Source organism: Notolabrus celidotus, unplaced genomic scaffold, assembly GCF_009762535.1.
Source record: "Notolabrus celidotus isolate fNotCel1 unplaced genomic scaffold, fNotCel1.pri scaffold_205_arrow_ctg1, whole genome shotgun sequence".
Classification (NCBI taxonomy): domain Eukaryota; kingdom Metazoa; phylum Chordata; class Actinopteri; order Labriformes; family Labridae; genus Notolabrus; species Notolabrus celidotus.
This window is the reverse complement of record NW_023260060.1, coordinates 129,827-145,026: the sequence shown is the minus strand read 5'-3', so window position 1 is coordinate 145,026 and position 15,200 is coordinate 129,827. Positions and strand designations below refer to the sequence as shown.

The window sequence follows — 15,200 nt, the reverse complement described above, 5'->3', positions numbered from 1 at the left end:
TGAAAATGCAGAAAAAGTAGAGGTAGAAAAACACCAAGATATACAAACTGTACATTTACCTGAACACCAGAAATATTAAACCAAACAAGTAAAATTGTTTCACAGAAGACCCAAACATTTCAGGAGAGGCAAAAATATTTAATGAAACACAAAACAATTACAAAGCGAAATACATTTCTGAAAATGTTAAATGTTTTTCGCTAATCTATTATTTTATATTCACTTTTATCATTAGTATACATTTTATTTATCTTATCATAGTTTATATTTAATTTTATTATTATTGTATTTAGTTTATATTTTATTGAATTTATTTAAATTTACCTTATGTGTTTTATCTTATTTTATATACATTTTCATCATTAATACTTTTTTGGTGTAATGGATCATATTTTTTAAAATTAATTTATTCTATTATTTTATTTTTCATACCTTACTTTATCTTATTTTATATTCACTTTTATAATTATTTAATTTATTTTAGTTTACCTCATCTATCTTATCTTATTTTATTAACATTTTCATCATTAATATTATTTTATTTTATTGTAATGGATTTTATTTTATCTCACATCATTTATTCTATTATTTTTTTATTTTACCTTACCTTATCCTATTTAATATTCACTTTTATCATTATTATTATTTCATTTTATTGTATATCATTTTTCAATTTTATGCAGGGACAATGTAACATTGGTGGTACAGTCTAAACCAGGGGTTCCCAAAGTGTGGTTCGGGACCCTCTGGAGGGGTCGGGAGATGTCTTCCAGAATTTTTTTTTTTTTTCAAAAGTTATCCAAAAATATTGCATTTTATCCATTATAGTAAAAATAATCACCTGATCTAACTAGGCTGATTTTCTGCAGACCAGCTAAATGAAGCCTCATTAAATCACTGGGGGACGGTGGGGGTCACAAGTTTTTGGCATTTATATTTTGGGGGTCACGGGCTGAAAAGTTTGGGAACCCCTGGTCTAGGCTAACACTTGGTACAACCCTGAAACAAACATCTGATCGACTTCATGAATGAGTTTAAAGACAGAAAATGTTTTTTTGTTAGAAAGGAAACAAACACACAAACACACGAACAGGACAAAAGAAAGAGGAACATATTTGTCCACAGGGGGCGCCAAATACAGCACAAACCAGAAGTTCGTCATGTCAGCGGTTTTCCAACAGAATCGTTCAGATTAACTTCGGTTTCTGTAAATCAAACATTCTTCAGGATTAAACAGTAAGTAGTCTTTAAAACTGATGCTAACATTTGAAAGTGAAACAGAATAAACTCTGGATATTAGCTCCAGAGAGAAAGGTCTGAGGTCAAGCAGTGAGCCCTGCAGGGATACAGAGCCATCCTTTGCTCCCACCGAAGATGAAACATCCTCCTCCTCCTCTTCCTCCCGTGTGAAGCACCCGCTCTTTGTCTCCCTGCGTCCCTCACGTCGTCTCTCTCTCTCTCATGTGCTGATGCAAACCACTCCAAGCCCTGGCCCAGATTAAAGAGAGCAGTTCCGGTGAAAGGAGGAGGCCTTTATTTTTAGATGGTCATGTTTAATGAATGACCTCGCCTTCAGTCTGCGGCTCGCCGTGTTAAAGAGGAGAGGTCCGCTCTGCTCTCACGCCAACATCACCTGCTGAGGGCGAGAGAGATGAATGACCACGAAGAGGGCGTGAAGAGGGGCCGCCACAGACCAGGGATGAGATATTCTCTCATCAATAGGAGAATGTGAATCTGTTACTCGTCGGTTATACGGCGTATAAATAATGTACAGAGCTCCACTGACATCACACGCTGGTTTGTTGAAGCCTTGAGTTCAGCACTTTGGCATCGTAGTCTGTTTCTGTAGAGCCGGTTCAAACTACTGGTTCCTGCTGGGAAGTTCACATTCTAACATGGGGCTCTATGGGGGTCGGCTCACTTTTGGTCTGCCTCAAGTGGACATTTGAGGAACTGCAGTGTTTGGCACTTCATTTAATCATAACTGTAGCAAAATAAGATAAAACATGGAGATATAATAGAAAACTCAGCATTAAATCCACGTCTGGTGTACAGTTTATGCTTCCACAGACAGACCATGAACACTGACTGATACAGCTCCATTATCGTCTGTGTAATTATAATTTTAATTCCTTTGTGTTCAATTACTTGAGATGCCCCGCCTCCTGCTTCCTCACCAAGACACCAGGTCCTTCTGTGTTTTAAACTGTGATGTCTAGACCTCTGAAACCTCCCGCCTGGATACAAAACCCTGTCCAGGTGCCGATACCTACAGCAGACAAAAGGGCATGAAGCATACCTGAGGGGGTGTTCCTCAGGTATACATGTTTAAGTCTCCCCATAGGTGCATTTAGACCAAGAGTCCCGGGGTCTTTTAGCCCCCAGAACTACTCTCCCCTGAACTAAAAGGTTCCTGGTCCCCCATTGATGTCTGTGTTTGGACCGCGGGCTGAAGTCCCGGGTAGATTGTGTAAATCAGGCCAGTGACATATGGAGGGAAAAAGTAAATACATTACACCACCAGACCAGTAGAGGGCAGTAACACAAAGAGGAATGCCATTCATCACAGATGACACCATAGAAGCAGACGGACAGGCAGGTATCATTCTGAGCAACACAACAGTTAGCCTGTTAGCATGAAGAGACTCAGCTGGTCTGTTTTAGATGGTGCTATATTTCATCACAGATGGATTCACTGAATCAACACGTGAGAGGAGATAAGCGCGAGTAGCAAAGACGTTTCAACACGGCTTTAAAATCCTTTTGAACTCAAAAAGCCGTGATCGCAGAGATCGGCCGGTGTTTTGGTTTAAACGGCGACCCTGTTAACTGGAGACACTCAGCCGGATGCATCCCTCATAAACGTCTTTAGACCATCATTAAATATCTGATGAGGATAATTTGAAATCTTAATAAAAACTAAACTAGTTTGCATTCCCAGGAACTCCCTCTGTGTTTCAACAGCTGTGTAAACTCCACAAACACTGACACGTTCAGCTGAAGGTCTCCAGTTTACAGGGTCACTTTTAAAAGCGGAACACCGGGAGGAGAGACGCATTCACGTTGGGCTGAGAGAAGACTACTGTTACAAGCTGCTAAAAATATAATTGACAAAAAATATAATTGAAAACCAAATTTGAAAAAAACAAATTTTGACAGAAAAAAATTGAAAAAAAAAATGAAAAAAAAGTTTGACAAAAAAAATATTGAAAAACAAAATTTGAAAAAAAAAAAAAAATTGACAGAAAATTTTGACAAAAATGTTTTTTAACAAAATTTAGAAAAAGATAAATTTGAAAAAAAAAGATTTTTGAAAAAAAAAAATTTTGACCAAAAAAAAAATGTGACAAAAAAAAAATGAAAACAAAATTTGAAAAAAAAAAATGTTGACAAAATTTTGACAAAAAAAAATTGAAAACAAAATTAAAAAAAAAAAATGTTGACAAAAATGTGACAAAAATGTGACAAAAATGTGACAAAAATGTGACAAAAATGTGACAAAAATGTGTTTCTGTGTTTCTGTGTTTCTGTGTCTCTGTGTTTCAACAGCTGTGTAAACTCCACAAACACTGACACGTTCAGCTGAAGGTCTCCAGTTTACAGGGTCACTTTTAAAACCGGAACACCGGGAGGAGAGACGCATTCACGGTGGGCTGAGAGAAGACTACTGTTACAAGCTGCTAAATCAAGAGAATCACAGCTTCTTCTTTTGAAAAGTACACACACATACAAAAAAGATAGAACAAATAAAAACTAATGAAAGAAAGAGAAATCAAGAGAATCACTGATGGAAAAAACAATGACTGTGAATGGTTTTTGGAAAAAATTTGAAAAAAAATTTAAAAAAAAAAAATTGAAAGAAAAGAATTTTGAACAAAAAAAAATCGAAAAAAATTTTTTTTTGAATAAATAAAATTGGAAAAAAAAGAATTCTGAACAAAAAATTCGAATTTTTTTTTTTTGACCAAAAATGTTTTTGAAAAAAAAATTTGACAAAAAAAAAATTGACAAAAAAGTTTGACCCTGTCGAAAAAAATAATTTTCCTCAAACTTGAAATTGTGCTCCAAAAGCAGAAAAACTTGAAAAAAAGTGAAAATGTTGTGCCTGTGGTTAAAAACATGGAAAAAGCAAAGAATGAATCAACACAAACACTGACACGTTCAGCTGAAGGTCTCCAGTTTACAGGGTCACTTTTAAAACCGGAACACCGGGAGGAGAGACGCATTCACGATGGGCTGAGAGAAGACTACTGTTACAAGCTGCTAAATCAAGAGAATCACAGCTTCTTCTTTTGAAAAGTACACACACATACAAACAAGATAGAACAAATAAAAACTAATGAAAGAAAGAGAAATCAAGAGAATCACAGATGTGTGTGATGTTATTGTGGACGGAGGGAGGAATAAAAACACTGAGGTTAATCTACCAATCAGACACGTTCAGCATTGCAGGCCCCGCCCCCCGAAAGTCCTGGGACCTTTGAAAGTACTACCCCCCTAGCAGGGGCTTTATAGGGGGGAGATTTTCTACCTGAACTAAATCTAGACCCTGGGTCCACCGATTAAAAAACGCCTCCTGTTCAGGGTCTTTCTTCATTGATCTTTGAAAGGATGATTAAAAGCTCCTTGTTGGCCGGCTGAAGTCTCTATTCCATTCTTCATCAGGAGCAGAAAACTTCCACAACATCTGATAAACTGGAGTTCACCTGGTCCGTGTCTTTGTAGTGTTTTATTTTAGTGTGGAAAGGTTGTGATGTTTTCAGTTGATGTGATGTTGTGCAATGCAAAGAAAAGTCAGCCCGATAGTTAATGCTCATGACGAATGTCTGAGCTGTGTGTGTGTGTGTGTGTGTGTGTGTGTGTGTGTGTGTGTGTATTACAACATGTGTTACAGGCTCAAGCTGCCAAATTCCCGGTTAATGCCAAGATTAATTATGAGCATGTTGTCCAAATGGGGATGAAAACTGACATGACGTGCAGTAATCACATTACACAGACAGCCGCGTCCACACACTGCAGGTTAGGATGCAGATGGGTGGATAAATCCTGCATGTTCGACATGAGCTGAGCTGCAGTCGCTGCCCTGCAGGTCTGAAGGCTCAAATATGTTCATGACGAGGTTGTTAAAGCACTCGCTGCTTTGATTTAAAACCTGCAGACAGAAATCAAAGCAGTGAGGAACATGACTCTTAAACCTCCAGGTTGGAAGTTGATGCACAAACACTGATCCCAAATGTGTGGAATATTTTCACCACACTATTACTGTGGCCACAAGAAATTCAAGATAACAATAACAGAGTGATATTTATGGAAAACATAGAATAAGGAAACAAAGGTATCAGTCAGAATCATCCACACATCTTAAATTCACACCGGTTAATGCTCCCACTCTGGAGGAACAGCAATCAAGGGTTTACTGTGGCAGTAGTGTTTATGTAGTTCCACTTTCACAGCCTGCTATTAAACACACACACACACACACACACACACACACACACACACACACACACACACACACACACACACACACACACACACACACACACACACACACACACACACACACACACACACACTAGGAGAAGTCTGTCTACTGTCTTGTCTGGACCACAATGGTACAAAAGTGTGTCTTGACCCCGCTGTGATGCTATGTGTGTGTGTGTGTGTGTGTGTGTGTGTGGCTCTACAGTAACAGAAGACACCATTCAGGGATGAAGTGTGTGTTATTAAACAATCGTTCTGTCAGCTGACTCGGCGTCACTCCAGTGAATCAGCGGGCCGGAGCTTTAACAACACGCCTGTTGTCACCACAACAAAACCAGAATCATACTCTCTCTCTCTCTCTCTCTTCCTGCCTGCAGAACAGCACCACCCAGTGTCTGATTATCTCACTGCAGCTTGGATTATTTGAAACAGCAGAGGTTGAATTAACAGATTATCTGGTATGATTGTCATCCAGAATCAAACCACCTGCAGCAGAATCACACAGAGGAGTAACCTGGATGTTCATCCAGTCATCCTTCATTGATTCATCTGTGTGCATAATGCACGGATGAGCCTTTCTCCTGAGGCTGAAGTTCAATCAGAAGGTCCATCAGCTGTCATTACTTGCACTTCCCTCTCTACTTTTAAGAGTAGGCTTCAAACTTTCCTTTTTGATAAAGCTTATAGTTAGAGCTGGATCAGGCTTGGACCAGATCTTAGTTATGCTGCTATAGGCTTAGACTGACACACTGGGATCCTGTCTTTCCCTCTCTCTCCTCTCTCTGCCTGTCTCTCACTTTAACTCTTCCTGTCCCATTAAAGTTACTAACCATAGACCTTTCTGGAGTCCCTGAGCTCCCTTGTCTCGTAGGTTCCTCTGGATCTCTGCTGTAGATTCCTTTTTTGGAGTCTGTTATTCATCCTTTCTTTCTTTCTTTCTTTCTTTCTTTCATTCCTTATTTTCTCCTTTCTTTCTTTCTGTCCTTTCTTTCTCTTTCCTTTCTTTCTTTATTTTATTCTTTCCTTCTTTTTTCCTTTCTTTTCTTCTTTCTTTCTTTTATTCCTTTTTCTTTTCATTCCTGTCTGCTTTCTTACTTTCCTTCTTTCTTTCTTTCTTTCCTTTTTCCTTTCATTCTTTCCTTCTTTCTTTCTTTTTTGTTTTTCTTTCTTTCATTTATTCCTTTCTTTATTTCTTTTCTCTCCATGTTTCTTCATCCTTTAGGTCTCATTTTTGGCCGCTTCAGTCCGGACGTGGCCCCTGGAGCCTGGAGGAAAAAAGCTTTTCCTTATTCCTTAGCTTATTGAAGAACAAGAAATTGAGACCATAAAGCAATTGATTGAATGAGGGAATAATTGAGCTGAGAAGCAGGACCAATTTTTTACATGTTTGCTATCTAGAGAAAGAATGTAAGTCTTCTTCAGTCCACAGGGTGACTGACCTGAGAGGTGTTGGAACATAAACTGTGGCAGCAGAAGATAGAGAATAACATTGAAGCAACAACAGTCACGGACAACATTTTGAAATGTTGAAATTGATTTATTGTTGATTATTTATTGATTTTTCGATCTCTAAGAGACACAAAGCATTTAAAAAGGCAATACACAAGAGTTCCAGGAGTAAATATGATTGTTCAGAATACATTTGTTTGAAATCATCATGAAAATAAACTTCATACTTGTTAGAAATAGTAAAAACATGTACGCTCTAATACAGTCCATCATCATTTATTTCAAAGACGGACTGAAAAATAAAAACAGTTAACATTCGTATTTTTATATTTGAGAGATAAAAAGATAGAAAATAAAAACACTCGTTTGATGTTTAGGCGTCCTGATCTCTAACAGTTCAAGTTTTAGCATAAAATGTAATCAAACACTTAATCACCAACAATATGAATCTTTAATAAAGGATACAAGGCCTTTTCTTTTTGTTCTATTTCGTCCATTTTTAGATTTGCCTATTAATGTACTCCCACAGCAGTGAGGAACTATTAACCACCCTGAGGAACAGTGGGGGTCGCAGGCTGAAACTTCTTATGAAACCCTGTTCTAGGGGACATAGCATTCAGTTAAGCCTAATCTTGATAGCATCACTTCTTTATGATCATTTATGTCCGAGCTTGTGTTGGCAAAGCTGGTTCAAGTTGAGGCTTACCACGAGAAGAGTCTGCTCCAGAATGACTGAGGTTGTGATGTGGGTTCAGTGTTCCTCTCTAGAAGTTTCTCTCCTCTCTCTACTCTGGCCATGTAATCTGCGTTTTCCCTCATATCTGTCAGGGCCTCAACTCGTTTCTTCCAGCCTGGTTTGCCCTCATTTTTCTCTCCCTGAATGAGCATGTCGATGTACTCTGGGGTGGAGAGAGGATTTGGCCTCAGTGCAATATCTTTAAGTCTGTTCAGACACTTAGTCATTTGCCCCATCAGTTTCTCCACCTCAGTCTGCACAGCATCATATTCAGCCTTCAGTTTTCTGATCAGTGCCTCAACACCTGATTTGTCACCTTTAGCTATGTCATACTTTTTCTTCAGCTCCTCAACTGTTTTTATTTCTGTACAGTCCTTATACTCCCATTTGTACTTCTGATGGAAATGTACACTCCAGATACATTTCCCTGGACACACAGTACACATTCCGTCTGATCCCATGGCAGAACACTTTATTTTGTCTTTGTCTTCTGCAAAGATACAACTGTCATGGCAGGTGAAATTACACTGCTGACAGTTGGTGAGATATTTCCCAGAACCAGAAAAGTCTACCTGGAAAGGCTTTTTGACGTTGACTTTGATTTCAAACTTCTGGTTTCTGCTGATCTCTGCCTCGCACCCTTTCAGTTTCTCAGCTGTCTCTTTAATCTCCTCGAGCTTGGCTAACCCATTTTTAACCCGGATCTGCAGACCTTCGACTGAAACTTCCAGCTGCTTTCTTTCTCTGAGGACCTCCTTCGTCATGCTCAAGCTTTTGGTATTTATGTGATTCAAAGCGTCGAAGAACCTCATCATGCTTTTTGTCCCCATGTTCCAAAACATCTCATCAAAGCTTCCATCATCTCCACTCATGCTGTCTGCTGCAGCTGAGTTGTTTGCAAATAATGCTGAATTATTGAATTTGAAGTGAACCGGCTTCCCGTCTCCTGTTTTTGGACAGGGGACATCTGCAGCTTTGATCGCCTCAAGAACTGGTGGACACTGGCCGTCTGCGAATGTCACCAGAATCCTGATGTTTTCTGCGATGTCTTTTCCAAAGATTGAGAGCACTGAATCGAACACATATCTCTGTGATGGTGTGAGTCGAGCTAAAGAGGCCTGAGCTACAAACCCCACAGAATCAATATCTCGGACACCGTGGTCAGAAGAAAAGAGATTACGCAGCTGTTCTACGATCTCTCTGTCTCTCTTTATGCCTCTTGTATCTCCAAAGCCTGGAGTGTCAACGATGGTCACTGAGTAATCTATGTTAAAGCCTTCCTGGTGGTTGATTTTGTACACAGTGACCTCAGAGGTCTGGCTTTCAGCTTGTGATTTTGTTTGCTCCTCGTCGATCAGTTTGAATCTGAAATTGTCCGTCCAGTTCACTCCAAGGATGAAGTTCATCATTCCATTGATCAGAGTAGATTTTCCTGATCCGGTCGCTCCCAGAAGCATTATCGTGCGGTTCGGCTTCATGCTTTCTTTACCAAAACTGAACTTCCGACAGTGTTTTATGTTTACCAACTTCCCTCTTTCCAGAGGCAGCTGGTAAACTGAGGGTGATGCAGAACTGACCTGTTTGCTTTTCAGTTTGAGTTCATCTTTAAGAGTTTGTTTTGTTGTGCACACTTCCGGGATGTTGTTCAAACTCCAGACATCTTGTTCATGCTCAGCACGTGTCTTCAAGCTCTTTGATATTTCACTTGGGCTTGGTTCCACTTGAGGTTTCACTGGAGGGCTGCAAGATAAAGTTTTAATGGGACCACTGACTTGATTGGCTGGTCCAAGACCAACTGAGGTCACTGCTCTGCACCTGAACATGTACTCTGTGTTTGGACTCAGATCACCCACCGTCACTTCTCCAGCTTTGGATGCGGTCTGTTGTTTCCATCCTTCCTCTCCACTGACACAGCGCTCAACAGAGTAGGAGGTGATGTTCTCCAATCCAAACTTTGGGGGATCAATCTTCAGAGTCACACTGTTGTGGTTGATGTCACTTACTGTCACTGATTCAGGCTTTGAAGGAGGCTCAAAGTCCTCAGTGACAGAAAAGCCATCTTTGTAAAGGTAGATGCTGGAACCTTTCAGCGTCTCATTTTTAATTCCAGCAGTCAAGAACCTAACGCTCTTGTTCCCCTGGTTGGCCTCTGCAAAGTCCCTGAAGATCTTTGCTTTCTTCCTCATTGAATCTGCCATTTCTCTTGAAGCATACCACTGTTTGTTCTCCAGGTCCTGAGTACCTGGATCTTGAGGGATTTCTGGTTCTGGTGTTTTTCTTAAGTAGTTTGATAAAGCTGAGAGGTACGGCTCATCACTCCCCAGTGAGGTGAAGACAAAACACACAGCATGTTCTGCTTTCAGACTTTCTTTGTACAGGTGATTTTGAGATGGTACAGTCATGGTGTTTTTCATCGTGTCAGTCAAAGACATTATTGTGTGGATTTCTCTCTCTTTACAATCCATCCACTCATTCAGTTTCTCGTTATTGAAAGGAGAAGAGTGTATCTTCTTCAGGATCTCTGTGAGTACATCCTCCTCTTCTCCTCCTCCTCGGATTGATGGAAGAGTCTTTTTCAGTTCTTGCTGGAACTCAAGTTTGAACTGAGAGCACATGTCTTTAAAAGCTTTAACCTTTTTGCCGATCTGTGGGAACTGCTGTACTGTGGTGGTTCTTAAAGCATCGTTGCACCTCATTTCCAGCTCACTGAAGTCCTCCAGGACCCTCTGAGATTCTTTGACTAATCCTAAACTTATCTGACATACGAGTTTAGCAGCAGAAGAATCTAAAGCTGTCAGCGGCAGCAGCCACACCTTCATTGGTACTGCGTTTTCTCCGTTTGCTCCCAGCAGCTCCGGCAGACTTTTATAAACTTGGATTGCTTCCTGAAAGGATGTCCGCATTTTCTTGAGAGAGAAGTCTCCAAAAAAACTGCAGGAGAACTTGTCGACATTTGCTTTGTCTTCATCTTCCATTTTCAGTGAACCCTCACCGTCTATGGCAAGACCAGGAATCTTCTCGATCAAGACCTTCAAGTTTCCCTCAATGTCTTGATGATCTTCTTCTTGAGAAACCTCACGGTCAAAGACAAAGAAGGCTTGTGCCCCATAAAGAATAGCTGTGACTACATGTGTCGCCAATCCTTTCTCAAAAACATTCTGATGCTTCACATTTCCTGCTCCAAGATGATCCATTGACAGTTCCTGGACCTTTGTGGTAGTTTGATACTTCAGTGTTACTCTGGCTTGGTTTTTGGAAGTCTTGCTATCATTCAAGTATTTGGCTGATCCATTAACCTTTACAAGTCCACCTAAGAAGCTTGCCTTCAGTGATGCTTCAACATCCAGGGCTGAAGATTTATCTTCAATTGATTCAGAGGCAACTATGTCAAAGTCATTGTAGTTCTGTTGCCTTTCATCAATATGTTTTATCATGTCATCATGATCCCACAATGTCATGCCTGTAAAAAAAAAAGGAGGAACGATTGCATTTAGCTTTCAGAAAAAGCTGCACAGGAGAAGCTGTTGGTATTTCAGATATGAAGCATAATATTTAACCAAGTGATAAAATTAAAAAAACAGTTGAATAGGAATTTCAGTTGTATAGTACCTGGCACAAGTGAGTCTTTGCGGCAGTCGTACAACATCCCGAGGCTGAAAGGCCGACCGAGTGCTGCCACCTCCATCGTCCCACTGATATCCGAGTCCATTGCTCAGTCTGAATGGGACAGGATGGACAGCAGCATGTTTGATTTTTGTGGTATATTACTTGATCCTTCATTCATTCCATATCATCAAGCAAAATACCATGAAAAGAAGTATGAATTTAAAAAAACCTAGACAAGAATTTATTTCAAATATTTTAAACTGTACCTCAATTTTTGTTTCAATTTTTTTCAGATTCTTTCCTTTTAACCTGAGGGCTCTCTAAATGTAAGCAATTAACCAACATCAGCATTACCCAAACTGCCAGCAGGAGGTCAAGGTCACCACATATGAACTTAAAGGTGACATATCCTGCAGAATGGACTCTTTAATGGTTCTCTCCCTGAAATCTGTGTCCCTGTCTACAAACCCCCTGAAAAGTCAAAGACTCCATTCTGCCCCTGTTCTGATTTCTCCACCTTTCTGTAAATGTGTGCTGAAACCAGCCGTTTCAGTTTTCAGTGTTTTTCATACGTCACAACGCCATCCGGTCTGTAACAGGAAGTCAGAGCTCGGAGCTTGTTCAGCCCATAGACTGTATAAAATACAACTCAACCCCTCCTCCGTTTTTCATTCCCTGCACACATGTGTGCTAACAAGGAGCTTAGGAGGGAGGCATGCTAGTTGTAGGCTGTCTTAATAAACACAAAGGTCGCTTTGACTCCCCACGTCTGCAGATTTGAAGATCTAGTGGAGGATTTTTAGTTTGCATGGAAAAGTGCTAGCGCTAGTTAGCATAGCCACATAGCTACATGTTGGTAGCTGTGTACCAAGACACACGTCGACATGCTGATAAATAAAACAACCAGAAACACTAAATCTGTGACCAATGGTTCAGAAAGGTCCTGCTGCAGGCGCCTCTCCGTCAGGATCAGATTCTGGATCAGATTCAGAGGGTTGAAGTAACGCGGGTCTGTGAGCAGCCGTGTATATTCAGCCAACATGGAAACATTAGATCAACGTGCTGGACAGCCGAGGCCACGCCCACTTCCTGAGGGGGCGTGGTCAGAGAGCTCATTCTCATTTAAAGGCACAGACACAGAAAACAGCCTGTTCTGAGCAGGGCTGAAAAAGAGGGGTTTACAGGCAGACCAGAATCTGATTTCAAAGTGTTTTTATGAGCAATAAACTTTAAACTTTGTTTTGGGGACCTCTTAGACCAATATATGTTGATGAAAAGGAGCGTAATATGTCACCTTTAACTGAACTAGTTAGTCCTTCTCAAATTAATGACTAGCTCCAACATAATGCTCATTAACCACTGAATCCATCTCATGAGGGCCACAGAGAAGACAGCCATTGACCATAATCAGAGTGAGACCTGAGGATAAATTATTCTTATCTGGTTTTACAGTTCTCCAAAAGTTTGCAAGATTTGAGATCCGTTAGTGTGTAAAATTAGACCAGTGGGATTTATCCCCACATTGCGTAGCTAGGGATCAAACTTTATATATTTCAGCCAATAAGTGTGACAGATCACTGCTAAATGAGGAATTTGACCTATTCTTTACTTCTTGATTTCAAACCCTGCATGATTTTATAACAGCTATAAATGCTTAGGGGGAAAAGTCCAAGGCCAGCTTGACATGGTATCAGAAGTATGATAAATAATATTACTATAGAAAAGGCATGTTCATTTTAATTTTTAAAAGCAGACTTGAACATTTAATACTTTGTTAAGCTGCAACTGTCTGGAGTCGCAGCACCAGTGACTGTTGTACTTGTTAGGTTTGCAACCTAAAGATGAAGTTGAGAGTGCTCACTCATGGCAAACAGGTTTGAGCCAAGTTCCACAATATCAAATCAAACATTTTCCCCAAAACACAGCAGAAAAAAACATCAGCTCAAGAACAAAGTGACACAAGGACTCTCAAATACAGAACTTTAAGTTCTGTTCTGTACATTGTTTATACCTAGGCTACAAGTCTGTGCACATTTTCACAGCGTCATTGGTTTTGGAAATATTTGTAAATTTACTTATTTAGTTTTGTAAGATATGCTTATTTTTATTTTTTTTATTTTAATTGCAAATAACTTTTTAATAATTGCTATTTTATAGGCTCTTGTTTGCTTTATACTGTTTTGCACTGTCTACTTTGCTGCTGTAACACTTAAATTTCCCCGTTGTGGGACGAATAAAGGATATCTTATCTTATCTTATCTTAACAGGATGTGAGCGTCATGTGCAGATCCAACGCGACAGCACCTTGAAAGTTCAGATTGGAAGAGTGAAGGGAGTTTGAGTAATACTGATGTTGGCTGACCACTTCATTTTCAGGAATTAATAGAAAAACTTTAGAACACATTTTTGAAATGAACATTAAGAAAAAAAATGCTCAGATTAATGACCCACAACTAAGCTGATAAGAATGTACATTTGCCATACAAGCACTGCTTTCTAACGCAACGTTTTTTAAAGGTGTATGATATATCCTTCAATCAATAAAATCATCTTTAAATCAATATTTTGTATAAATTAGTTTGTTTTTAGCTGGTAACTGGGTATTAAGCAGGATAATGTATAGTGGGTGGGAGACGATGCAGGACCCCCTTATCCCTCACTTACTATAAAACCTTAATGTTTAAATTCAAGTACAAGGATTACTTTTACCATTTCAGATATAACTGCAATTATTTCCTTTCTGAAGTATAACCGTTCTTTATGTTCTACATTGGAATGAAAAGGAAGAAACAAGTACATTTTTCCTTTTTTAACATTTCCTACCTTTTTAGGAGCGTTCAACGTTGTTCAGCTCCGACCAAAGTTCCACAAAGTCATGCTCCGCTTTGTTCAACACAAAGCTTTTGTCACACTGGACCTGCAAAGTAATAAAGATACCATTAATGGAATCTAAACGCATGATTATTATTATTAATATTGATGTTTTTTTTTTTATTCATTCTAAGAAATACACTTCTAATCACAAGTGCTGATCACAGCTTTAACCCTCTACTCATTTTACCTTTAATTCCAAATCACTGTGAATAAGTTACAGATTTAAAACACTTACTCTGATAATGTTAGCTGTATGACATTAACTGGTTATTTTCACTAGCTTAAATAATGATGGTCTCATTAGTTAAGTTAAAAAGAGCAGCCACCTGTTAATTTACTCCCCAGGAAAAATGAAATGACAGAAATACATTCGGGTACTTACAGTTGAAAGAGTTGAGATCTTCTGAGGATGGTTGCTGGTTTCTGCCTTTTTATTTTATCAGAAGTCTGAAAGTCACATGATCTTTATTCATTGACAGAAGGAGGTGCAGGAAGGAAACCTGCTGATTTCTCAGGAAAGGTTTGACTCATGACGTATGAGCTGTGCCAGGTTCCACTTTCATGTCCAGAGCTCACAGTTTTATCAGGCTGGTGCTCATTAGTGTTATGGGTACGATAGATAAAATGGGGTGTGATCAGGCACATTGGTGAATCACTATCTTGAGGCAGCGGAAAACAGTCATACCGTTATTATTTACAATGGGACTTTATGTTCTGAGTGCATAGCATGTTTATGAACTCATATTTACTGCTACAGGAATTTATGTCTATATTTTCTGTTGCAACTTACCTGCAGTCTCTGCTCCAAAGAAGACCAAAGTCTGCTGTAATATCCTGAGTCTTTAAAAACCAGCAGCACTGACCTCAGACCAGTTTTTAATTGACGGTATTACTTCTGTGGTGTAAACAAACAGATGCTGAAGTCAAAAGTATGGTGGCCCTGAAGGACAAAACACATTTACAAAGTTGGAGACAAATTTACGTTTTGGAAAACATTTGTAAAAATGTTAAATACCGTCAATTAAAACCTGGTCTGAGGTCAGTGCTGCTG

General features: G+C 39.4%; 2 protein-coding genes across 4 annotated transcripts in view; both read right to left on the bottom strand.

Moving 5' to 3' along the window:
- Positions 1 to 1,517: 1,517 nt before the first annotated feature.
- LOC117809022 overlaps positions 1,518 to 15,200 on the bottom strand; it is a 33,511-nt gene continuing 19,828 nt past the window's right edge. Inside the window, exons 3-4 of one of the 2 annotated variants that reach the window (XR_004630425.1) lie at positions 1,787 to 1,984; positions 1,518 to 1,636 (exon numbers count right to left, since the gene is read on the bottom strand). The gene's annotated coding sequence lies outside the window, so the exon portion shown is untranslated. Of the gene's footprint in view, positions 1,985 to 15,200 lie in introns of both variants that reach the window. The other variant, XR_004630424.1, reaches the window with a different exon arrangement.
- Positions 6,671 to 14,833, bottom strand: LOC117809023. Of its 2 annotated transcripts, XM_034678695.1 has the most exons (4): positions 14,532 to 14,833; positions 14,099 to 14,192; positions 11,279 to 11,386; positions 6,671 to 11,129 (listed from the first exon to the last, which is right to left on the bottom strand). In XM_034678695.1, the coding sequence occupies exons 3-4, from the start codon at positions 11,376 to 11,378 to the stop codon at positions 7,636 to 7,638; spliced, it is 3,594 nt and encodes a 1,197-aa protein (XP_034534586.1). In that variant the 5' UTR covers positions 11,379 to 11,386; positions 14,099 to 14,192; positions 14,532 to 14,833; the 3' UTR covers positions 6,671 to 7,635. The 2 variants fall into 2 exon arrangements, with proteins under 2 accessions (XP_034534586.1, XP_034534585.1); XM_034678694.1 differs by lacking the exon at positions 14,532 to 14,833 and having other exon boundaries at positions 14,099 to 14,219.